This window comes from Chelmon rostratus, chromosome 14 (genome assembly GCF_017976325.1).
Source record: "Chelmon rostratus isolate fCheRos1 chromosome 14, fCheRos1.pri, whole genome shotgun sequence".
Lineage (NCBI taxonomy): Eukaryota > Metazoa > Chordata > Actinopteri > Chaetodontiformes > Chaetodontidae > Chelmon > Chelmon rostratus.
Genome location: NC_055671.1, coordinates 12,879,343 through 12,905,477, shown reverse-complemented (window position 1 = coordinate 12,905,477; position 26,135 = coordinate 12,879,343). Strand labels below are relative to the sequence as shown.

The following is a 26,135-nucleotide window of genomic DNA, read 5'->3' as shown; positions in this document are numbered from 1 at the left end:
TGTCTCTGGAGGCTTTTTAGAGATGAAGGGAGCACTCTTATTTAACTTTTTTTTGTGATATTGTGGAGCTCTGTATGCAGAAGGTTATGTAATCATCAACACATGAGATACATTCTGTTGTGTTCATGTTTATTGATGTGCAGCCTTCCAAGTATCATGCATGACAAGTAAGAGAAGCGTATAATCACAGAAAAGAATGTGCATCATTATTGACTCTGCGTAGGTGATTGTGGCGGTTTCAGTTATTACAAACTAGCTGAAACTTATCAGACACAACTAAGCGGAGCAGACTTTAATAAAATAAGAGCAGAATCACATCAAAGCTTCTGACCAAATTGCTTATTTTTCCACTCCTTTCACATCTTCCTCTCAACCTAAAAGGGCCTCACTGGTGATTTTGGCCCATTAAAACCGTACACGCTTTACATTACTGCTTGTTATTTTCCGAAAACTACTTTAAAATTTTTAGATTGATTTCCTACTTTCTCAATTTCCAGAGGGAAAATCAGGCCAGTGACCCTTCCATGGTGGAGATTGTCTTCTTAGAGAGTGGTTAGCAGTGTGAGAGTACACAAACCATGAAAAGTAGCAATTACCAAAGTTGGGAGAAATGATGCTGTCACAGTCTGTTGGCATAAAGGCGTAAATCCTCTCTGCCTTGCCCACTTTCTTTCAGGTCCAAGCACAGTAAACTGAAATTGTGTAATGTGTTGGGAAATTTGAATACTTCTGCCTGAAGCTCATCAGCGATGTGACATGCATGCAGAAACCTATACAGAGAAGAACTTCCTCTCTGGTAAACAAAGTCACAAGGCATGCAGTGTTATTAAAGCACCATCTTGGCCCTGATGATGGCAGGGTTCTTGGCAGCGTACTACCCGGGGCTTAGGGATGCAGGTGGAATAAAGTAGTCATGCACACATACCTTTTATGCTTTTTAAACCTCTAACTGAAGGACTTTTGAGGGTCTGTAGCCCTTTTATCAACCACCGACAAGCAAAAAATGGTCCCTCTTTGAGAACACTTACACAAAGGTGCAGCGGGCGAAGTGAAATATTGGCACCTCCAGCACTCTTTGACACTGAAGATCAAGAACTGAAAACTGCAGAGTTCCACATTGAGGCTATAACAGAAGAGGCGGAAATTTGAATTTAGAGAAACTATGTGTCTTACTTTGCCAGATTTATCTTGCAATGTAATTTTTTAGAGGGTGATCATGAGGTGAACATTGTTCAGCATTCTACCGTTTTAGCTAGCGGCCTGGCTTTAGAGATGGCGACGTTGGCCTGTCTGTCCATCACTTTGTCCAAACGGGAATATCTCAACAAGTTGGATGAATTTCCTTGAAATTTGTTTTCACTTTTCTTCTAGTGCCACTAACGCGTTCACGTCCTCCTGTGGATGAATTCTAATAACTTTGGTGATCCCTTATTCTTTCCTCTAAAGCCATCATCAGGCAAAAATTGTAATTTGCCTTTGCTTATGACCAGAGTACCTGCTAATCTCATTATTCTCACCAGCCTTAGCTGTCCCTTGTGTCCTTTGTGTGTGCTATTTAGCAAATGTCAACATGCTTACATACGAAACTAAAGGACCTTTCAGAGACAACTTGAACTGCCATTTTGCACCCAAAGTTCAAGTAGTTTGAGGCCAAGCAACAACCTCTGGGGCTGAAAAATGAAGGCAACACGACGTGTCAAAAAACTGCATTTCCTCAAATGGCTACTTGAGGCTGGCTTAAAGTTAGACATAACTATGGCCATTGTCGCTTTAAGTGACACCCAGATGCTAGGTTTCAGCAACCAGGCTTCATTTGGCCCACCTCAGCTCCACCCAGGCTCCACCTCTTTGCCATTTTTGGATTAGCCGGGAGTTTTGCGGAGCTGGCAGCATCACAATGGCTCATCCATGTTTTATACAGTTTATGTGCTGGATATACATGTTACAGATGTACTAATGAAAAATTAATATTAATTAATGCAATAAGATGTGATCAAAATATTTTATTGTCATTGGAAAGCATTTTCTTAGGCATCAAACTGCTAGTTGAACAGTAACAAGGATTGTAATTTTCATTTTGAAATATTCATCTATTACATACTGGTATGTAGCCTACTTTGACCACCCTAAAATCATTTTACTTTTTCTTTTGTTCTCCATTCTGATTATTTTCAGCCACCTCTTATCAACAACATTAAAACACACATCTTGATACTGAGTATTAAGCTTAATGGAATCTGTGATCATGAGGACATGTTAATTGCTGCTCTTAAAACTCACACAAAGAGGGGTTGCGAGGAATTCTATTACAAAAGTCGATCTGTCAGTCAGAGGGCGCTGAAGTGGAGAAAATCATGTCGGCTAATAAGAGGGGGTGTTTGAAGACGTGAAAGTGAAATAAACCACGATGAGTCATGTCTCAATGTGACTCCGTTACAACACGCCGGCACAGCAGCACCTCATGTCATTCCAAACACTGCTGCCTACTTGGCATCTCTCCGCTCACTTCTGCAAGTCAGAGTGCTTAGTCTGCAGCTTTTCATATAAAAAGGAAGGTGTGGTTTGCGTGGGATTAAGGTCAGGAAGTGACACACTGATTCTGTACCTTGCTTACAATTAATACATCATGCGATCATTTGTGTTCATTTTAAGGATAAAAACAGCTGAAGAACTGCTTTTAAACTACTGTCACGACTGGAAAGATCTGATCAGTGCCAATCTTGAGCAAAAGCTTAAAATTATTATTGTTCGGAAAAAAAATGTCGAACAAGACAAGCATAAAATCAATAAGGGTGGCAGACAAACTGCTTAACAAAATGTCTTACTTTGGTAATATGTAACATGACACAGTGACTGAAAAGGAACCTAATTGGCTCTTTTTTTTCCATCTAACTGTCCAGTGATTTTGAAGGAAATCCTTGAAATGACACAAAACAATTCCAAAAAGAGAACACGCAAAGGTATACTTCCATCAATTGGTTTCAAGAGAATGAACTAGGCTACACATAGTGCAGTTTCATCAGTTGGCAGTATAGGCTACGTTATGCATGCCTGTAATAAACAGGCAAGTAGAGGTCACACACCAGAAACCAACCCTCATAAAACAAGAGGAAGAAGAAACAAACAGGCCACCTGTGAGAGAAAAATGGAGAGAGGTCTTCAGGAACTTTTCTTCTTCTTCTTCTTCTTCTTTATCTTCTTCTTCTTCTTCTTCTCTTGGAGCTGAAGCAGCTGATCAGTCATGTGAATTCAATGTCGACGTCAGAGCTCATTCAGAAAAGGTGTTTCCATCTCCCATCAAGCGTGTTAACTCTTTTTCGCAAAAGGAGAAAAAAAAACACCTCAACTGAGCTAACATTTTTGCAAAAAAACAAAAAAATCTCGCCATTTCCATCAGACCTTTTCTAATGCAATGCTTCAAAATGTGCATTAAAAAGAGAAGAATTCCACCATAGAGGACTGTTTTCTTAACAAAAGGACACTCAGGACTCTTATTACAGACGCATTTGTTAAGAGCCGTTGTTGTTGTTTTTGTCGGGCTGCTGTTTTGTTCCATGTGAAAGGAGCCTCTGCTCTCCTCTCCGCAGTTATTGCGGTACAACATACTTTGCCAAACACATGCTGCTGCTAATGCCACTACACACAGAATACCAACTGGGGCACATCAAGAGACAATCAAATATAAGTCGTGCACACTGGGAGCCAACGTGGTTGTACAAATACCGCCTCTATGATTAGATTGAATTTGACAGGATTGGAGGCAAAAAGCTGGAGGAGAGTTGTTTACTTGTCCCCTGCCCTAAAAAACACATGGAAGTACACACATGAAAGCGTGCAGACATGCACTGCACACACACACTTCTGAGCAAGATTAGATTTCATTTCTTTGTCACCATTTCAGTGAAATGATGGGCATAAATGCTCCCTCCTCTGCTAATCTTGACCCACAGTGCACACTCTCAGGGTCCCCAGACATGTTGTCAAATTCTTAAACCCTCTCAAATGTCATCATAGATAATAGCAGACAAAATACCCCAGTGAAAACTGTCAGACACAAGCTGTGTGTGCGTGTGTGCATGTGTGCAAATCATGCCTTAGCATCAGGAAGTGTTATTAGCTTGATAGACTGACCTGTTTTTTTTTTTTGTTTTTTTTTTCCAAAGAAGTTAACTCAGCACTCAGTCCATATGTTCCATATACATGTGCAGACATCGGGCAAAAAAATTTTTTGAAGTAGCATAACACGCTAAAGAAAAATTAAACTTGCTAGAGAACAATAAAAGTAAGTTTCTTATGAGTTTACTGTATTCTGGCTGTATTCTATTCTGTATTCTTCTCATGACACGGAGAAACTGGCGCACATAAAGAGACGGCAAGAAACAGCTAGAAACTGCAGCTATGTGGTAGTTGTAATGTTAGTGCAGACTTCATAATGTTAATCCGATTAAGCCAGAGACATCTTCAGTTCACAGATGTAGAATTTATTTAGGTCGCAGGTAAAGTAAGGCAGCACTGGGCTCGGAGTGACAGAGCTCTCGCAGGATCTCAGTCAGACGGAGCCCTGACTCCTGGGTGTGGTTCACATTTACCCTCTTGGCCTGGGACTGCCCGGTGCGTCATTGGCCAGTTACCTCTGACGTGAACAGGCCAACCACTGTTCATGTGAACTTACCAAAAAGTGAATGAAACATGAATGAATGTTGTCATTGAGGCGTGCATCTGCTGCAACAAAGCTAACATGACAGATTACAGAGGAACTTGTGGATACTTCTAGGTCCTGCTCTGAAAACTACTGAGACCTGCTTGATGGTCAGCATGAGCGGCCTTCTTTACCCGTCAACCGATTTTTTGTTAAAAATGGCTTCCTGTTGCAGAAACAAGTCCTGTGGATTCAACACAACTGTAGGTGATGAGCGACTTACTTCCTACTTCACATGACACGTTCATTTGTTTCCTTGCTAATTAGGAATTTTACTAATTTTTGTCCGTAGTTCCCACCCGACAAAGCTAGTGAGGTATATGATCAGATCAATCTAATATCAAATATATGTCAGATCAAGCATGATCAGGGGTAAACTGATGTCTGGAAAGGAGACCACTTTTAGTTTTGGTATGTGAGGCTATGAAGGGTCAGATCAGGGAAAGATAAACCAGAGGTAGTAATGTTTGGGGGGCTATTAGGACTAAATTAACTATAGATGTAGACATAGATTGTCACAAAGGAGAACATTCCGCAGTGGGACAATGCCCAGAGCATGATCTGGTCTTTAAGATGGGAAAGGTATGGGTGGAGTTAGATAAACAGTCATGCTATATATTGTGTTGTCTGTATGTTAAGGGGAGAGTCTTCTGATCTGAAGCTCTCTCCGATGGCCGGCATCCCTGATACTGCTTGTTAATAAAGGTCTCTTCAACTCAAGCTTGTATCAGTGGAGTTCCTCCTACATCATCATCATACCACTGCTTGGCAGGACCTGGCTGATAAACTTCACTAGCTACTTGAAAGCAGTTGTATTCCACGAGTAGCTCCACCTGAGGGAGCGCCTCAGTCAGAACACAGGCCCGGGTTCAATGAAAGTAAATTGAATTCATTGTCATCATGTTTTATTCATTAAATTATGGCCACTAAATAATTGCACGTGTGGTAGGACTGTCTTTTGAGAGTTGAGGCACTTTCAACTGCAATCAATGGATGACGTTCAAGAGCGACAACAGCAGACTGCTGCAGAGAAAGACACGGAAAGTAAGATGTAGAACATGGGATCGAGCTGAGTGTGCCATAATGGGAACGAGTTAACAGCTGGACCCTGAGGTTCTCGGCTGCTGGGTTAGTTCCTCCACAGTGCACTAAATCAGATCCTCAGGGGACTTGCATTCAAACAAGAAGCCCTGCGAGTACGGATTCTACAGCAAAAATTAACCCAACAAATTTTCCAAACCAATTTGTGCTGACAGAGAGAGATCAGCGTAAACGCATGAGACAGTGAAAAAGGAGGCATGTCTCACCCACCGGAGGGAGAAAGCAGAAATAAAGAGAATTAAGATAAACAAGAGAATTTAACGCCTTTCACGTAGAGGAAATCCGACTTGAAGCTATTGTTTTAGTGGCTTCATAAGCTCAAAAACAATTTTAGCTTTACCACAAATAAACTCCTCTTCACCACTGCAGGAAAGTGGCTGGATGCCACTTCTTTTGTTGCGCAGAATAGCAAGCGGGGAGGGGAACAACATTTCTGCTTTCAAAATCCTACATTGCCATCACATTCACTTTTATTCACCCTATGCTTTGTTTGATGGAGATATTTTATTCATATCCAGGGGATAATTGGGGATTATCGGCTCTAAGCTGGCATTTTGATGGCTTTTAAAGAACACTGATTTGCTCTGAGACAACCGATAGTACGTTTCCAAGTATAGTTTTATTAGGAGCTTTTCTGTAAGAGAGGGAGCCATAATAAAAACATGAGCATATGTGGTAAGAGAGGGGGTGAAACTAAGCTGCCGACCCAATTAAAAACAATCGCTTTTTGTTGTGTAAACTATTTAAGCAGCCATCGATCTCATTAGAATCATAACTGATCATCAAACTCCAATGATGTATGGTAACGTGTAATGTAACGTAAAGGCAGAATACTTTTCCCACTGAATGACTAGAGGCCAACTAGATATTCAGAAAAGAGCAACCATGAAAAACATTATTTGAACAGCATGTCCTCTCGTTGGGTATAGTAATTAGTACAGTTGTTATTTTACTGCTCAGTTCGTCACAGTTTCTGGTGTCGCTTCTCATAGTGTCATTCTTTTTACACAGTGGGTGAGTGAATGAGTAATGAATAAATTGTTGCATTCCTGTTTTTGCTATCCCACCTTACACCCCCATATGCTATTCACAATCTTGAGCCATTAATTCTGTGGCCCATTGTGTATAGTCCTGACAAGCTATAAAACTCATTTTTATCCGCCACAATGGCTCACTCATGTTGTCTCTCTCCCCTCACTCGCGCTCCCACTCCCGACAGTCTCCAGAACTTTCAGAAAGTTGTTCAGAGTGTTAAGTTGCTCAGTCGTTGTTGTGCTTGTTATTTGTACCCATCCTTTCATCCTACAAAAGAAAAACGGCACTTCTCCTCAGATTTTTTGGAGTGGTAATGAGGAAAACAGGGCCCACTCATCAACAGGACAATTGAGGAGAGGTGAAAGAGTTGAAAGCAATCATTGTCAGTGTGTCATCTTCTGGATGGGTCAATACCTTCCCCCGAAATAAGGCCAGTAAGAAAAGGCTGATGACGTGGCGGTGGTCTTTCGCTCTATTCATGGTTCCCAGAACATGATTTTGGTAACCTCCCTGGCATTAAAAGCAAAACTTTTTTAGCCCCTTTAGCGACATTCGTGGTCTCCAGAGGATGAAACCTAATAACCTTGTTAATCTCCTGACTTTCCAATCAGAGTCGCCAAAATTTTAATTTGTCCAATGCTTTCATTTATGACCAAATATGTGCATCAGCCTCATCTGTACTTAGTGCTAATTAGCAAATATTAGCATGCTAGCATGCTAAACAAAGACGTGAACAGAATCTTAGCATTGCAACATTAGCATTTAGCTCAAAGCATCTTGTGCCAAGCCTCAAACAGCTGCTATTGGGGGTGCAGGGTCTTAACGTTGTCCGGTCATGGTCTAAATGCCACCATTACAATTCCCCCCCAAACATCATTTTTTGCAGACCTTCCCATGAAATTAACATTGTCTTCCATGCATGAGATATAAAAAGCTGAGACTGAGCGGAAACTGGCACTATCAGCGTTTAATTGGGATGTCTGGTCTCCTCATCGCAGCCTCTAGGGGCCACTGTGGGTGGGCTTTAAAGTCTTAGTGTTACAGTTTCACATTCTAAAACATCTTCTCATATGATAGTAATGTACTTCAATAGGAATGCTTAGAGGGACAGGAGCAGACAAGGTAAGAGGACAAACTGGGATTGAATTCACCTCAAAAGTGGGCTTCTCAGCCTCTACATGTAAAATCACTTCCAGTTTTCAGCCCCTCTCTCACTTCAGTCCTGCTCTTCTTGCAAAGATGTTTGGACATGAATGTAGAGCATGAACTGCCTTTCTGCTGTTTTTGACGGTTCCTGTCATGGTTGCCGCTGCGGCGCCCCTCTCAGCTCAAAGCATTTGAAAGCCCTGAGGAGCGTTGAGCGCAGTGGGACTAAGCGGACTGGTCTTACTGTGAACAGAGACCGGTCAAGCAAAGAAGTTGAACTAAGAGCAGATTGTTGAGGACTTCACGGCACACAAGGCTCAGAGAATGACAACAACAGCAGAGACACCAACGACCGCTGCTGCACGGTGCAGCGCTGTGGGCGCGTGGTATGCGGTGTGCAAGAACTGTGCAGCTCTCGTTGCTTTGGTTTGTGGCTGCAGCTGCTGTGAGCTGAGAAACACAAGTAAGCAGGCAGACTTGATAAGCTTTATGCTTACAGTGGTCTGTAGTTTAAGTCGTGTGTATGGATTGTTTACACATCTCTTTATGTTGTCTGCTTTGGTGATGTTTATTCTGTTGTTAAAGTGGCAGTTACTTAATTATTTTTTTTTAATTCAATTAGACTTTTGTCCTGTTTTCCTGTCACTTCTAGCGATTATACAGAGAAGCGGGCCATTGTGTTTTTATAACTGTTCAGTGTTGCTGCAAAATCTGTCTGAACGACTTTATTGTTGGTGTGGAAATCAGGGCTCAGTGGTGTGATGTGATGTTGTTCCACCAGTGTAGTTGGATTGACATGGAGTGCAATTGTAGCCTGAAGGTGTTCTTTAATTTCACAATAGCAACCCAGCACACACACACACACACACACACACACACACACACACACACACACACACACACACACACACACACACACACAGGTACCTTTACTTGAGTACAATTTCTCTAAAGTAGCAGCACTTTTTTTAGAATAGTTACTCAGTTCAAAGTCACTGAAGATCACTCTGACAGTTTCAGATCACCATAATCAATACTTTAAAAACAGATAAAAAGCATGTTCACGTTTTTTTGTCACAAGGTTAGAATGTGAAAGTAGTAGAAGTTACACTCTTTGTTATATTTAGCAGCAGTACATTAAAATAGTCTCTCAGGGCTCTCACTGGGTTGAAGGCAGACAATCTGTACAACATGCCCAGATTTTAATAATACATCGGCTCTAAAAATCAAACTCTTTCACAGAGATAACGCTGCGCTTGCAGCAGAACTGAGCAGCGAACGTGGCTAAATGAGCAGCGAGGCATGTGTGGATGCGTGTTAACACTGGTCACACACCCCCCCGGGGTCAGCAGACACACAAACACACACCCCGTACACACACACGTATAGACACAAATATCTAAACACAGAGTTGACAATTAGTGCTATGGTGCAATGTGCTGCAAAAAGTGCAATTTGCTGCAGGTCACAGGGGTATCCAGAAACCCCAGAGACTCTGAGAGCAGGCGTGACCTCAGTGTGGAACTATTAGTGTGTGCAGGGGTGGAGGGGCCAGGGTGCACCCGCAGGTTGCAGCATTTTCTTTCCTTCTCATTACACCAAAGAAAACAGCGAGCAGAGCCCACCAACACCAGCGATTCATTTTCTTTCATTATTATTGAATGAGAATAGTTCCTATTTAACTTTTATGTCTGGAACACTGGAAAGCGATTAAGGTAAAATAATGCTTCTCAGCCAAACGTTTTACATTTTGTCCCCGTCATCCCTCTTGGACCACTGAATGAAGGCGTCACAGTGATGTTACACTCAGACAGAAATCATTGAGACTTCCATGACTTCCCCTGAAGGAAATGATGCTGCCCTTATCAAATGGAGCAATGTAGCAAGGTCCCCTTACACTTTGATTGAACACTGACAGAATACTGATAGAAATCCTCCTTTGGATAGCAGGCACTCTTCTAAGGCCAAATTTAAGCTATAAAGGTCATACACAGAATATGACTGTAAAGTTATCAATCATCTAAATGCATTGCGGGGTCTTCGGGGAGTATTCATAGTAAATAAAAGGGGAGAGCTCATAATATGTGAAAGAGAGATGAAAGGAATGAAAGCTGTTTGGATAACAGCATTTTGTGAGGCTACTGTCTGATTAGATACTGAGAAATTGCCACCGAAACCTTTGAAAACATTGCCGCCCATTCATCAAATATGCACATCAACAGGTTTATCTTGAAAATCGGAGGAACACTTTTAACGAAACCATTTGCCTTGCCAACAGCATTTCCATATTAGCCTGTTAGATGTGCACCAAGATGTAGCCTTAGAAGATTCAGACACTTTTCCCTGTTTGTTCTTATGATCTGTGCTAATTAGGTATAGTTAGATGAAGCCATCTCTCTCAAAGCTGCAGACAAATGATCCAATTCTTTGAAGAGCGAATTAATGCATTCGAAATCCAGTGTTGTGACATAATGTCTTGCAGGAATAATGTTGCTTGTCTCTACAGAATGGGGTAAACAAATGATTTAATTGGAGTAATGAAATCACATTTGCCAGAATTGCCCGTTATTTCTGTAATACTTCCTTTTATCTCTTTATCCCGGCAGCAAGTGTGGCGAGCTTTAGAGCAAAGTTTGGCTCTGAGACATCAAGCACTAGCACATGAACGAGGAGAAACGAGGCTGTAATGTGCTGGCTGAATAATATCAAGCAATCAACTTAGTAAGTTTTTCAGTCACATCAACTTATAAGAAACACTATAATGCATCACCCCTCCTGTGTTCGGTGGCTGGAAACGAAGATGGTTACGTATGTACTGACCAACGGATGGAGCTAAAAGAAATGTAAATGCACATCATGTAAACAAAATTGCGACACGTGTCTTCATGTGTTTGTTTTTGTATCAAGTTTGAATTAATTACAAAAGTATGATTCACAGTTTAGCCCCAAGTGGCTTATAACTGTTCAACCTGAGCGTGTTTGGAATTCATTAATAAAAGTGGAGTTTATTGAGATGAACGTTAATTAATCTTTCTGTCTTGTTTGTGTTTGTGTGCTCCCTCGGTATCTTTCTTCCTGGATGATCATCGGTGATGTAATCTAAAAACAAATGAGTCCCTTCTCTGTACCCTGACTGGAAGAATTAACAGCCATAAACACTGCGAAGATTTGCGTCTGTTGCAAATCATTTTCGCACCAGAGGTTTTCACCGCAAAGCTTCAGCGCTGCACCAGTGACTCACTCGTGTCGCTCTGTGTGGCTTCCTGTGAAGATAGGTCATCCTGTTCTCTGTCTCACAGTTTCTGCTCGACTCTTTAACCTCTGCTGACAGTCGACTGTTTCTGTCTTTGCAGAATCCCTCAATGGATTCAGCCTGATTGATCGTAATGAGTTTGGGGAGCTCAGACATGGCTGGGGGTGCACTGGGAACGGCCTTTTCCCTCCTGCTCCTTGCCTCTATTATACAAGGTAATCCTGGACCACATGTGCTGTTGCTCATACACCAGAAAAGATGGGATATTCACCGTGGGTTTGAAACATGTATTGGCTTCTGGTGTGACAAGCTGCCTCAGTATAAAGCTCTGATTTTATCTGCCTGCATCCCAGCGGACTGCAGCATGTAATATCAATTTCAAAGTGTGAGTAGTTTTGTCTCCTCACTTTTCTTGCTTCCAATGTTATCGGATGTGCTTGACAGGGCTCCGGGATGTTCAGATGTTCCATGAAGAAAAGATGGAGGCAATAGCGGGACAGGACGTTACGTTACCCTGCATTATAAAAAACAGCACTGGTCTCCAGATCGTCAGTATTGAATGGAGGAAGAATAGAAACGGAAACACAAAGCTGGCTCTGTACAGCTCAGCGTTTGGACGGAAACTGTTCTGGCCTAATGTCACCTTGCAGATTGAGAACAGGTCCATAGGCTCCTACCTACACCTTTCAGGGGTGACAAAATGGGACAGTGATATCTATATCTGTGACCTTACAACCTTTCCCCTGGGCTCCATCAGGAGAGAAACAGAGCTGGAGATCAAAGGTAAGACGACAGCAAACACATGCAAAGCCGTACCTGCACACCTCGGGCAGACGCTGCAATCTTCACAGGGCTTAACATTCAGATGATGTGCGGCAACTTTCTATCTAATTGTCCGTTGCATATATTTCATGTTGCTCCTGATTGCATCAGAGCGCTGCTCCTCTGCCAATCTCAGCGGTTATTTACGTCTGAGCAAATGTATGTAATAATTACAAGAATACATCTACAGTAAGGGCTTCTTTTTTTCCCTCTGTTTGGCCGATTGTTTTGCCCTCATCGGTCATTAGCAGGCAGAACACACCCTTACCTTCCTTTAAGCTATGAGTGAACAGGAGGGGTGTTGTGATCACAACAGAGGCGGCAGACAGTTACAGGAGGTGTTGTTTATGTGTATTGCATCTTACTTACAGTACTCAGTAATCTTTTGCTGAGAGCATTCTTGTGTTGTTGATCCCAGTTAATCTCACATTTTCTGTAAGATGCTGAAATAATATGCGATGTGGACGGCGCTGTTGAGGTGCATGCCGGAGAAAATGTGACCATTAATTGCACACGGCTCCCAAATGTACAGTACAAGTGGACCAAGGTAAGGGAAAAGAGAAAAAGAGTCAATCAGCCTATTTTTATATAGTGAACTTCACTTCATTCACTGATTTTGACATCAAAACCTAAAAATACAAAAGCATCTTTTCAATTTGAATGGTATTCATATGCTACGTAATCTTGTTTTGCCCTAGAACAAGAAGCTGGTGTCAGAGAATGAATCTCTGGAGCTCTCATGGGTGACTGACACTCACACAGGGGTTTACACACTGACTGTCAGCACCGGAAACACAAGTCTGCACAAAGAGTTTATCATCACAGTGCTGACAGCAACCACAAGCTTGTCACACCGTGGTGAGTTTAGTCTCGTCTTGGGTTTTTGTCTTGTCATTTCCTGTTTTATTTTGAAAGTCTAACTCTCCTCTAGTTTCAGAGCACTTCCCCTTCCTCATGTGTCACCTGTGTGTCCGCCCCGATCACCTGTTGTCTCCACCTTTTCCTCATTACCCTCCATGTGTTAAATAGTTGGTGTCTCCCTTGTCTTGTGCCAGTGTGTCTTTGTCCATCGGTCGATTCACCCGTACCTGCCTTTGATCATCGCCACAGCGCTCTTGCCTACGATTCCTTTGTTCCTCTTCGTGAGTGTTTTTTGTTGTAAATTCTATAGTCTAGTTTTTGCTGTTTTGTTTCTTCTTTTATTATAGCCGATTTTCAGTCTTCTGTAAGAGTGTCCTTTTGTTTGTTTGTATCTTAGAGTTAGTGCTTATCTTCATAGCCGTTTGTTTTCTTCCTCCTTCAAGAGCGTTTTTTTTTTTCAGTACATTTTACAGCCATAGTTATCCTTTTCTTATCCTCCTTTTGGAGCGTTTTTTTTTTTGTTACTTTGTTGTCTTATGATATATATTGCTAGTCGTCTCATAGTGTAATTTCATAGCCATTCTGTTACACTCTGCGAAGAGGTCTCTGGGTCGAAGTACAATAAACCTGTGTTATTTGCAATCTCTGAACCTGAGTACTCATTCAAGTATCGGCCTGACAGAGCTTAAGAACAGGTGAGCTTCCTCACTTCTCTGCCGCTATTTCTCTCTTTGTGTGGCACTCAATTTCAGCATTTCCTCAGGGCTGGATTAACAATCTAGCAGAGGGCCCGAGAGACTGAATGGCTTAATAAACTGCACTGGACCAGAGAGCTGATACTTGACTTTTGTTATTATAGTGTAGCTCACTCAATTTTAATTTTAATTAGCTGAAAGGAAAGAGAGAGATTCAAAGGATTTTGAAGCTGCCAGCCATGTTATGAGAACGTAGCAGTAACTGAGAATAAATTGAGAACTACAGAACTTTAAGAAAACTCTCAATTATTTGCTGCAAATCAATTGCCCCGTGGGATTCAGGGTTAATACTGTGCTAAGTTAAAGGAAAGCGGCATGCACAGTTTTAAATTGTAAAACAACCAAACTGCATGTTGTCTGCACCCACTGCTGATACAGCTTGGTGTATTGCGGCGAGTGGGCTGTGCTTAAGCAGGAAAATAATCCCCGGTTGTCTACTTTCTCATCCTGTATACGTGTTCCTCATGAGAATTTCAATGTGCAACAAAGGAAAGAACACAAGCCACACAGACGTCAGAAGTCACTTCCTCCTCATCTACTTTCGAACAGAACAAACACAGGCGGCAGAGTCTCGGCAGCCATCTCTGAATCATGACATGGGGTGAGAGCACAATCTGTTGGACAGATTGGAGAAGTACAGCCCTAACCGGGGGTTAAACGACAACATGCGTCTCAATAATTTCAACCTCTCGCTCATGTCTCATAGGATACGTGAGCTGAGATTAAGAATGGATCGATCCAGGTGTATGTTTGGATGTATGCATTGCTGCAGAAAAGAGCTGAAGCACAACGGATTAACTGTACTCATTACTTAGGAATAGATATACAACGTACTACTGAATTTGCAATTCATGCCCAGTCCTTTGCCTCAGGAATCTGTGCCCATGGCTTCACAGTCCAGGCTCTTGAATGAGCCCTTTCCCTTATTTTACCTATTGATTATGCACAGAGTGCTCATAAATGCCAACTCGGCCCATGTTTTAATGATGTATCACTGTGCTCTGGGTGTTTTAAAGTTTTGTGGTGCATTACTGATACTTCCTACTCTCTAGTCGGCTCTCCAATGTGAAGCTAGTTAAAGGAATAGTTTGACACGTGGGAAATATGTAAAAACAGCAACTTGCCGTTTTACTGCGCAGATCACAGCTGCCAGGCATCCAGCAGAGACTCCGGGAAGTTACTGCTCCCGGTGAAGAGATAGTCCCAGCGCGTGACTCCCCATAAAACCGGTTTCACATTTCGCTGTATTTGGATAAAACAAACTAGATGTAAGACATTAATTAGCGACTTTTAGAGGTGCTGGCATGCTGCCTTTAGATAGAGCCGGGCTAGCTGTTTCCACCCTTTATGCTAAGCTAAGCTAACCGGCTGCTGGTTCCAGGTACATTTCAACCATATAGATGCGAGTGGGATGCATGCAGACGTCAAACTACACCATAAACTTGAATGCTGCAAATACTTAGAATTCTTGTGTGACAGATACATATTGCTAATCCACAGTTTTCCATGTCAGGTATTTCTTTTGAATTCTTTTCAATGAAACCATCAAAACAGTCCTGTGTGTTGTGACAGCATGTTTATTCAAGACTACCTTTCTTTGCCACTTTCAGATCTTGTGACAGTGTCACCGCAGTCTAATGTAACTGAGGACGGTTTGGTCGAAACAACAGACAGCGGCATCACCACATCGCCCACCACCGGGTTTTCAACCACTGACACCAAGCGAACGGGCACCGGTGTGACAGATGATAATCCAAACCCCACCAATGCTACAATCACAGCTGGAGAGCATGTAACATCTTATAAAAATCATACACATATCAGCACCACATCATCTCCTGTCACACACACTGACCGCTATCATTTCAACAACTCCAATCAGGAGATAAACCCGACTCGCACTTTAAACACATCCACTTTGCCTGACCAATCAGTTGCCAGCTATCAACCCACAACATTAAGTAATGGTAGCAAGGTGTTCAGACCAACACAAGAGACAAGGAACGAGTCTGTGCCGCATACAGTGCATCCAGTGGTCAACTCCTCAACCTGCCCGGAGGAATCCAGCACCCTGGGAAGCATTACAGAAAACTCTGGTGCAACCCCAACCCAGAGCATTCTAAATATAAAGGCCTCTGAAGATGAAGGTAATAATTACTTAATATTTCACGGTTAATTGATCCATGTTGGCAAGTTCTCCCCTGCCACTAATGCAGCACTTCAAGGATAGACTCTGTGACCACATTAAGCGAAAAAATAATTATTATGATCAGCAATGTGTTACATTGTGCATTTCCAGTCCAAGTGTGATACCCTGCATCATCCAGCATCCCTTTATTTGCCTGAAATTGGCTTTTTAGTGATTCTCTCAGATTGGTTTGGGCACATCATTTGCCCTGCTGCTAGCAGTGTGCTTAGCATTGTTTGCGGCTAACGAGGTGAGGCGAGCCGCCGCAGTGCTGGAAAGTAAACAATAAAAAACGGTTTAAAAGCAGCAAATAACTGCAGACACCAGAGCTAAATGCTCAACAGGCAAGACCCCTTAAAGAGGACAGATGAACATGAGGCGCAGTTTCTTCACCCTCACCATCTGCATCTTCATCACATGTGGAGGCTTTATAGATCCGAGCTGTCTCAGCCTTAGGCTAGATTGCCTTTTCAAGATAGAAATCTCGTTAATAAGGAGCGTCTGCTCCTGGGTTTGGAGTCCGACCGGCTGAGGGGGAGGATTCAGGGCACACGGGCAAAAAGTTCCACACTGCAGCTTTACATTTATTATCAATATTCACTGGAGTCTGCTGAGTTTCACCAGAGCAAGCAGGTCAATATCTTGCAAACACATCCCTAGCTGTTGCTGTCCTCCAACATGACACTTTTCCCCTCTCGGGATATGCTTCTTAGATACGAATGGTGTACGGAGTCATCTGTTGTTGGTGTTAATCATCCTTCCAATGCTGGTATTGATCGCGGTGGCCGGCCTCCTCTACAGGAAACAAATTATAAAGCAAAGGTAAAACTCTTGCTACCTATTCATTAAAGCATCCTCTACACCTGCTTACACTTGTATTAAGGGTCAAGCGCCCGGTGACCCGGAATGAAGCGAAAAATCAATGGATCCAAAAAAATGCACATGGCCCACAATGGCTGCACGCTTCCCGGCTGCAGCTGACTTTCTAGCAATGTAAATATATATGTGCTCTCTCTGCAGGATGGACCTGCCGCCTCCGTTCAAACCCCCTCCTCCACCAGTCAAGTACACAGCTGCAAGAAACAGTGAGATTTCAGCCCAGCCCTTCCCCTCTTCAAGGTGTAACTCAGTAACACAACTTAAAGATATGAAACTGAGGTGTACTGATGTATAATGCCTGATGTATTGCACAATGACAGTTGATGATTTGCATGCAGTATTTATGGGGATATAGCGGAAGTTGTGTCTTGCTTTGGGTACATGCAGAATTACTGAATGTATTGTTTCAGGTGGGTTCTTTGCTATTGTGTATAAAATGTGCTCATGGTTTCGTTTTTTGTTTCAGATGTATTAAAATCCATGAAAAAGTTATAATATTTGAAAATAAAAGCTGGTTGAATTTGACTTTGAGTTATTCGGATGTCTTATTATTCGGCTACTGTAGCTTATGCAGCAGTAAACAAGCGTTTTACTGGCACTGAAACAAAACTGTTGGAGCTTTGTGGCTCATAGACATTGCGTGTACTTTAAAGAGCTGCTGTAACTCTGTAATGTCATGTCATTTAGGATTTCATGCCCTGAAGCCCAGTGATGTCCTGCAATGGAGCTGTTTAGTGCTGATGTTGCAAATTCGCTGGTGGGTCTATATCAAAGACCATTGTAGTCCACATGTACCACAGACTGACAGGGCTTGAAACCACAAACCGCATGGGCTAAATGGCTAACAAATAAAGCCACCGCAGACTACCATCATACACACACACACAACGGAAATAAGTGTGGATCACTATGCAGCTTTTCATATTTTTGAGTACATACTGACTTTATTCTTTTTTTTTATACTGTTTTTTATTATTTCTTTGGTAACTTACTTAAAAACCAAACCATTTGGACTCTGCTTCTTATTGATTCTCAAACACACACAAACACACACACACACGGACACACAAAGTTTCCATCACTTCTGGGGACATTACAGAGGCGTGCATTCATTTCCTGGAGATTTACTCTAACCATAACCTAAGCCTAATCTCAACCCAACCCTCACCTAAAATTTGACGATTTACGTTATGGGGACTTGTGCTTGGTCCCCATAAGGAAGGAGAGTCCCCGCAATGTGACTGTGTACTCGGACTTATGTCCCCACAACGTGAGTAACACAAGTCCACACATTCACATACATCTCTGCATTTAACTGCACCGAGAAAGCTTTCACAGCTGCATTTTTTTTGTATGATTTTCCGACCACAGAAACAAAACCACAGCGTATTGTGTGTATCCGAGATATAAATTCTTGATACACATAGCTGTGAAGCCCCTTGCACACAGAGAATTTATTAATCAATATATAAAGCTCTATTGAACTGTACTCAAACCAAATCTGCTCGTGTGCTTGTTAAACTTGGCACGGTGTGGACTCGCTGTCTGGGAACTGAAAAGATGGTGTCACCACAAGTGTATTTATTTAGGTTTTAGGTTAAGCCTTGGTGTAGGCTTAACTTAAGAACAAGGTTCAGCATATTAGTGCCAGGACTAGGAGTTCATTTGAAATATTTTGAAAGTCTCCTGGAAATTTTCTGCCTTTTAAGGCTGAAATGTTTTTTGCTTGCTTGTTTCTTTGCTTACATTTTAAATTGGCACATTTTTGGATAAATGTTGGAGTTGCCACGTTTGGATGGTAATCCAGTGATCTACGTGACATTACACTGTATCTCACAATGGTTTTGAGCCCGTGTGCCTCAGAATGAGGTTACATTGTTTCCTGTTTGTAACTGAAGAGCACCCAGTATTCAAAGCGCTGTGATAAGGGAGAGGTAACTAAGGGAAGGTAAAAATAGACTACAGTGTAGCACACCTCACCGTCTGAACACTGTGATGCCCCGTAGCCTGAGAGCGATCGAGTCAGACAGACAGCCCATTTTGTTCAAGACGGCTGGAATATGACAGGTAGGATCAGACCAACTTTTCAGAGCTTCTAAAACTGTATCTAGATTTTCAAACTTATATCTGACGCGGCCACATTGCACATGTTTGGGTGAATGCTGAATGTCTCCGATGTCCTCTTAAGGCTGCTTTTACCACAAAAACAGGAAAAGCTAAATCATTCCTCATGCGTATGTCACAGAACATGGCAGAACAAACGGTGAAAGTAAAGGCTGGAGGATTACAACAAACAACACAATGAGCTCATAGCCAATTTATGTACAGTATGTAGCGGTTTACTGCTGTCTACTGTAGTCCCACATAGCCTTGTTTTGTTAATGGCGCAGTACGTCTCTTTAGCATGTGCATCACACTTGATTTCTGAAACAGTTTTTAACCAAATTATTTATTTTAACCAGAGAGAAATTTAACATTTACAGGAAAACTGTGGTTACAGCGGGAATAATGTATTTCCTGTGGATTTTGTCAGTATCGTTAAGCAGGAATTGGTTCAAAACATGTTTCCATTTTTTCTGAAGAACCATCCTTAGATGTCCCGTATACAGCAGCACACTACTGCATATGATATGGCACACGGTGGTTAGACTCATGGCGTACACTAGATAAGTTTAGAGTGGCCATAGCATTCTGTAATGGCTGCAGTTCCCTGTCCTAAAGGTCGGGGATTGGAATTGTACCGTGTCGTTGAAGCATTCGGTTGCATGTTTGTTTGTCACCGGCGCGAAGGCCGTGACGCATTATAAAAATGTTTCATCTTTTCTGTTTGTTATTGAGACGTGCAGAGGGAAATTCCAAACAACACGCGGACTTTGAAAGCTCGTCACTTTTTGATTCCTTTGAAGTTTGCCGGTTCAAGGTGTTAATGGTCAGTTTGTGTTTGTCTTCTAGAGTGTAGCATTGCAGCCGTGGCTCTGGTGCTGCTGTCTCTGGCCTTGCTGATCTCTTTGTGCGTCAATGTCATCTTCTGCATCAGACGAAGAGCCAGTTTGTGCATAGGTACGGTTTTATGTAAAGACAATTCCGGCACGTTGTTTTGCTTTTTAAATGTGGCCACCACTGATTCTTAAACGTCTCTCAGCTTTTACAAGGACAACAGGGTATTCTATAACTTGCTAAATATTTTATTCATACAGATGATGAGTGCTGCAACCCACACATGTTTGAAGGAGAAAGGTATGCTTTTTATTTATTTATTTAATCAGGCTTAAACATGTGTGCATGTCAGCCTATTATTATATAGTCCAATACATCTTATTTTATTAAAAGTAATAATAGCTATTTTACCATCGCCATTTTCTTTCTTATCTACGAATGACATCTTACTGTAGAAATAAACTGTGAAATTGCTCTTCTCTGGCGTGCCAAAGCCCTTCACAGGATGAAGGGCATTATTTTCATAACCTTAATCATGACGAGCAGCAGGAAAATCCCCACAATCATCACGAGCAAGAGGAAAATCCAATCTACGGCAACATCAGCACAGACAGAAGGGGTGAGCCCCGGCCTTTTCTGTCACATTCGCAAAGAAATAACAGGAAATGATTGCATTTGTCTTGGAATGCCTGTGTAACACTCAGTCCATCACACAATTATTTTTTGCATGAGCTTTACTTTTTTTTTAAATACCTCTAATATGATTGTTTCCTTCTTCTGTATGTATAGACAGTATATTTGCAAATGCCACGTGGCCACATTTTTGAAACATTCAAAGTGTGTACTGAGACAAGCGAAAGGTTTTTTGCACCAGTTCCATTAAGGTTATGCTTTAGATTAACTCATAAATAAATACAGAAGAAAACATATTGAATTTTTTATAAATAAAAGATTTCTATTATGCAGCTGCTTTGTTTGCAGCAATTTAATAAGTAGATGAACCTTTAAAAATCGACATAATTTTTCTAATGTATGTGTGTGGTATCACACGCATACGGCCTGCTGAGTAATTGAAAAGGGTCACTGTGATCTTTATGCCCTCTGTGATGTGAGAATGGATGCAGACTGTCCAGATTTTAAGGCCTTGGAGTATCTGAATTTCTTGCGATGGTTCAATGATTGTTTTAAGTAACTGATTCTGACGCGATGTTGGTGGTTAGAGCAGAAGACAAGATCGCTCAGAAGAGCCATGCACACCCCTCTTCGTTATCTTGTTTTCTGGAGTACAACTAGACCGTTGGAAGGACTGTTTGAAAGCAAAACCTTTGCAGCCACTGTGTAGAATTTAGTCCTCAGGCCAGCACTAATTAAATATATTCATTTAGAAAACAGAGGCTGACCCAAACATTTCTTGTAGACTGACCTGGGAGTACAGTTTTTATTTATCAATGTGACATATGTGTGCTTTCTGTAGTTAGTAGAGTAAAAAAAAACAAATGACCAAACCATGTGTTCTACTTGTTCAGTTTCTGTGGAGGTTTTCTATGAGATGATGACCATGCAACACACAAGAGATCGCATGAAGGCAAGTGCTGCGACTGCACGCTCAGACGACCTGTTAACCAGCAGTGCAACATCTCTTTGGAAGTTCATTTGCATGCATGTATAGTTCTTACACAGCTTCCACATATTTAGTTTACGAGACGTTGTCACATGCTGTATGTTATTTTAGCATCGTTAATAGCATGTGTACGGACTACTGACAGTATCACAGAGGGGAAACAAAAAGAAAAACTCTGCTGCAAGCTGTTGCTCAAGCTTAATTTTTAATCTGCTTGGTGTTAATTAATTAATTAATCATTAATTGTGTGATCACACCTGACTTGCACATGTGTTTCTACCTGGAATGCATGCTACAATTACAAAATTGAATAAACATACACTAAAGGTAACAAGGAAAAATGGGTGCGAGTTGTTGACAAAGTTGGTAAATGCCGCAACGTGGTACGCTTGTTGTTCTGTTTGCGGTGAAACTAAATAATCGATGGCGTGCATTTCATGTGAAAACACACAAGCAGTTTAAACCCATGGTGACTGAGTGCTTTCACAACGGAAGGCAGCTAACACCATTGACACTGTGGTCAAAGGATCTGTGAACCAATGAACGCAATTAAGCACAAAATGTTCTAAAAATAAACCTGAGTTACAGAAATACATGAGAACACACAGCCACAGGATTCCACCCTAGATGCTCAACATGTATAACTGGGGCATAGCACTGCAGCATTTTGTTACTCACATTTTTTAAAAACAGGATTTTACTAACAAATTTTGTCTCCATTGTCTGAAACCAGTCTCTAGAGCCTGACCTGAATTATGCCTCACTGGATCTGAAGGTGGCAAACAAACACAAGAAGAAGCATCGGCATCAGCAAGGCCACACTCAGGGACGACACAAACCACAAGATCAGCTGCCAGCCCGCCTCACACCCCCCGTGAATGCCTTCTTGGAGGTGGAAGCAGACATGGATTGTCAGCTTCCTTCCAGAGACACCAGCACCATGGTTTCACACAGCAGCATTTACCTGAATAGTCAACAGATAGCTCAAGAGACAGAGGACATGGAAAGGGAGAGGGGTATAAACATGGAGAGGGAGAACGTGGGCTGCGAAGGGATAAGAAGGCAGGAGGATGGCGGAGGGAGAGAGTGGACAGGAGGGCAAGAGAGCGAGGAAAGAAAAGATAGACGTGATTGTAGTAATGGGAGTGTATGCACACAGCTGTCGGATGTAGAGGCTGTTCAGAGTGGCACAGATCATTTCATCAGCAGCTTCAGCCATGACTGTGTCCAATAAGATTAGGCAGACTTCATACTTAGACTGTTTTCCTATTTCAAACTGTTCCGAGTAGTTTGAATAGGCCACCTGAAAATGCCAATAAAAGTCCATTACTGCGCCTGTGAGAATGAAAACTGCTGTTTGTCATATTCAGTATTCAACGAGCATTGCACGGTTGAGCAATTTCCTCTGTGATGCAGACAAAGTACCTCTTGAACTCTCCACATTGAGCAACTCAGGAACAAAAGGCGCACCTTTCTGTGCACAGAGGATGTAATAAACGCTGAGGATATAAAGAGAAAAGGAAACTCTGTGTGTGACATTTAGAGGTCAAGGGCCACGTGGAAATTTTTTTTCTTTCTTTTCATTTGTTGCAAAAGACAAGGAAAACATCAAATCATCACAGGACATGGAAGATCTCTCACTGTTTTGGTGTCTCATACATCTGTAGACGTCTCGTAGAAAAGTGTGAAGGGAGGGGGGGGGATCTTTACATTTTTTTTTCCATGCTGTAGGCGATGGCCAGGCCTCGTGAGCTGAATAAATGTACTTGCCCAGACGCAGGTGAATCTGCTTTTCAGTCATGTAGCGCCGAAGATAACATTAACATAAAGATGAAATTAAAGGAAAGAAAGCAAAAAGGGGAAAGCTATAAATAATAATGTCATTTCCCTTCCCCTGTGGGCACGTTGTAATGTAAATGTCACCCACAGAGGATTTTCGACGTCAGAGTTATGATAATGGTCATTAGCTTTATAATCTAGCGCACTTATGAGCTAACGCGCCATCTGCTTAAATGATTATTTCCCTCTCTCTGTAATCCCCACTCAGGAAGGATAATTTACTGGCCTGCTTTCTGCTGAGGGGACTGAGCTCTGAAGTGAAGTCAGCAGTCAGAGGCCTGCAGCCCACTAACTGTTTGTTGACAGTTTTTCAATAGCTGACTGTGGCCTACTTCCCCTCTATGGATTAATTTTTGGCCTCAGGCGTTTTGGATCTAACTGACAGAGAGTACAGAGAAGCTACATAAAGGGACACGCACATAGCAGGGCACTTTAGGAACTCTGTGTGACAAAACCTGGTAAATATTTGTCTTTCATTATATGCCGGCACTCAATCTCTGTCACATTAGAGCTGTGATTAGTAGCACTTTCACAAACAAAGAGCGAGACAATAAGACACGGATTTAGAATAGTTTAATGCGTATTTTGGACGGAGGAGAGCTGAGGTGATGAAGGCGGGCTGTATAAGGGTCTGGAAGGAGAAGAGTGGGATGATGGGATGAGGGAGGGAGGGGTAAGGGGAAGAAGGGTGAGGGATGAGGGAAGAAATCCGGGTCGTGGACAGATGCCTGGAGGAGTGCAATGATCAGCTGTCGGCTGGTGACGGGGAGACAGAAGGGAGGCGGAGGAGTCCAGACTCTGGCTCATCAGATGATCTTTGTTCCCAGACTTAGTAATAAAACTTAGTTTAAACATCAAATGAATATCAGCTAGATTCAGAAACATAGGTATACTTGATTGACAACCATTGCCAAGAATGCTTACACACTGTATCAGCCTCTCCATCACATTTTTTCACTGTATGCCAATCGGCTGGATTGCACAGGACGTTTCCTTGGTTGCTTTGGATGACATAATAAAAGGGACACTTTTTTATCCACCTCAAACAGAGTGAAAGTTTTAAAGGTTTCTTGCAATCACAGATGGTGAAATGGTGTGAAATGAAGTCGAAAGCAAAAATCATTTTTATCTTTGTTCTCCCTCTTTACAAAAACACAGGCAATTTTTACATCAGGAATACACAGAAATGATACAGAAATGAGGTATCGTGGTTAAATTGAAAGTGATGTCTTAAAAGGAAGGTTTACAGTTTTTCAATTCTGTCTTAAATCAATAGTCAGGTGCCCATTTGCATACTGGAATGATTTTTCTTGTTTATACTAGGAATTTAAAGATCCTTTCCCAATGCGCTTTCAATGGAAGTAATGGGGGGTGAAATCTTTGTTACAGTCCTAGTTTTGTGCAAGAGTGAGTTCCAAACTTTACCCAAAGCTAAAAGGAGACTTCAGCAGTCTGACTTACACTGATGAAGAGGATAAATTGCTAAGTTAGAGTCTTTTTAGAATAAGGTTCCCTCTTTGTGTTTCCCCGGACAGTGATTCCTAGCTGAACTGCAGTGGTGGGATAGTAACACCAAGAGGGCAACTCTGTACTAAAAAGTTTATTTAATGTAGACTGCTGAATATTAGCTTCAAATAAACGTTAGAATCAGTTTTTACACATAAATGATCCACCAAACACTAAGACTGTGCAACACTACCAAGTAAAAGCTGTTTCAGTGTTCACATGGGTGCTTGACTAATAGGCTTGAAAAATTGTGAACGTGTATCCTTTAATGAAGAGGAATGCTCTCACAAAGCCAAAATGTGGCACAGAAGGAATATTTTAAAGCAATGAAATAGACCATCAAGCCACAGTGTTATGCTTATTATTATTACACTGTGGCAATAAAGGCTGGTTGGCAAAGGAGGATATTATCCATCTGTAGTTTTGATAAACTCTGCCTTTCGTCCTTATAACAGTGATCTTTTAAAAAGAACTGTGTCAACTTGTCTTCAGTGAGTTTGGATGTACGGTAGCTACTCTGTGATTGGCTGTTGGCCTGTAGCGGCCTTATAGAGCATTTCATGCATATAAAGAGATGACGGGAAATGAGGGAAGGAATGACGAGCCGGTGACATTGAAATTTCTGGTTGGTTATTTGGTTATTTACAGCCTTCACCCCTGGGGTGCCCCAGTAGAGCTGTTATTGTAATTGTAACACCTGTCAGATTTCACTAAAATGGGCAAAATATCATCAATTAGATGTGTGCTTTTCTGATCTGCCACCCCTTTTGTATTAATATGTTTAAGTTTAGGCAATTTAAATGTCTTGGGCAGGTTAGGCAAAGATCGTGGTCATGGTTGACTTCACTTTTAAAACAGTCTGGTATAAAAGTCTCAAGCTTTGCATCCACCCAGCCTCCTTCCTGTCTGGGCTCTCACACCAAAACACATTATATCATGAAGTATGTTAGGAATTGCTTTCAGGTCTTAAAGCATGCCTGCAGGACTTTTTGCATCAATGTTATTTCACACCAAGTCTGCCTTTGCTACCAGGAATTAGTCATTATTCTCATATCTGCAAGAAGAGAATATGAACATGAATTGTTTGACCAAACGACCAATATTGTCGTAGCCCAGGTTTATTTAGACCAATTTACATAATGTTAAAGAAAATGTTAAATTCAAGTATTCTGTGTATTTCTTTAAGAATAATTTTGAGATTTTGCCTGCTGTAGCTGTTTAACAACAGGCAGCTGTCATGTTGCTGAATGCTAGCATAATAATTGTTCTCTTTAAATTGGTTAACATAAAATTACAGTGTTCAAATTTAACCATCCATGACAGGACTAATTTAGCTTGGAAAATACTGAAGGGGTGGGACATTTTTACTCAGACTTAAACTATTAGGAAGGACAGGGCGTCATCAATACGATTAAAATTTTAATTAATATAATGAGCTACCACCTACTATCTTCGTTTGGCTGCAAGAGTCCAAACTTTTAACAGTTGTTAAA

General features: G+C 41.7%; 2 protein-coding genes across 3 annotated transcripts; both read left to right on the top strand.

Moving 5' to 3' along the window:
• The first annotated feature begins 11,253 nt into the window (after positions 1-11,253).
• Positions 11,254-17,264, top strand: si:ch1073-15f19.2 (T-cell surface protein tactile). The gene is made up of 7 exons (XM_041953080.1): positions 11,254-11,449; positions 11,679-12,017; positions 12,497-12,603; positions 12,755-12,914; positions 15,283-15,819; positions 16,574-16,682; positions 16,881-17,264. The coding sequence occupies exons 1-7, from the start codon at positions 11,368-11,370 to the stop codon at positions 17,032-17,034; spliced, it is 1,488 nt and encodes a 495-aa protein (XP_041809014.1). The 5' UTR covers positions 11,254-11,367; the 3' UTR covers positions 17,035-17,264.
• A 704-nt stretch (positions 17,265-17,968) lies between these two features.
• Positions 17,969-23,780, top strand: LOC121617477. 2 transcript variants are annotated; one of them, XM_041952670.1, is made up of 6 exons: positions 17,969-18,009; positions 19,692-19,799; positions 19,937-19,976; positions 20,171-20,295; positions 21,203-21,261; positions 22,031-23,780. In XM_041952670.1, exons 1-6 carry the CDS (start codon positions 17,997-17,999, stop codon positions 22,529-22,531), a joined length of 846 nt encoding a protein of 281 aa, XP_041808604.1. In that variant the 5' UTR covers positions 17,969-17,996; the 3' UTR covers positions 22,532-23,780. The 2 variants fall into 2 exon arrangements, with proteins under 2 accessions (XP_041808604.1, XP_041808605.1); XM_041952671.1 differs by lacking the exon at positions 17,969-18,009 and adding an exon at positions 18,689-18,806.
• Positions 23,781-26,135: the final 2,355 nt, after the last annotated feature.

Excerpts from the sequence above, each read along its gene's own strand:
- si:ch1073-15f19.2 (XM_041953080.1), top strand. The coding sequence starts at position 11,368 with ATGAGTTTGGGGAGCTCAGACATGGCTGGGGGTGCACTGGGAACGGCC. Across the intron at positions 12,915-15,282 it reads CACAAGCTTGTCACACCGTG|ATCTTGTGACAGTGTCACCG; the intron begins GTGAGTTTAGTC and ends TGCCACTTTCAG. Across the intron at positions 15,820-16,573 it reads AAAGGCCTCTGAAGATGAAG|ATACGAATGGTGTACGGAGT; the intron begins GTAATAATTACT and ends TATGCTTCTTAG.
- LOC121617477 (XM_041952670.1), top strand. Across the intron at positions 19,977-20,170 it reads CACATGTTTGAAGGAGAAAG|CCCTTCACAGGATGAAGGGC; the intron begins GTATGCTTTTTA and ends GGCGTGCCAAAG. Across the intron at positions 21,262-22,030 it reads ACACAAGAGATCGCATGAAG|TCTCTAGAGCCTGACCTGAA; the intron begins GCAAGTGCTGCG and ends GTCTGAAACCAG.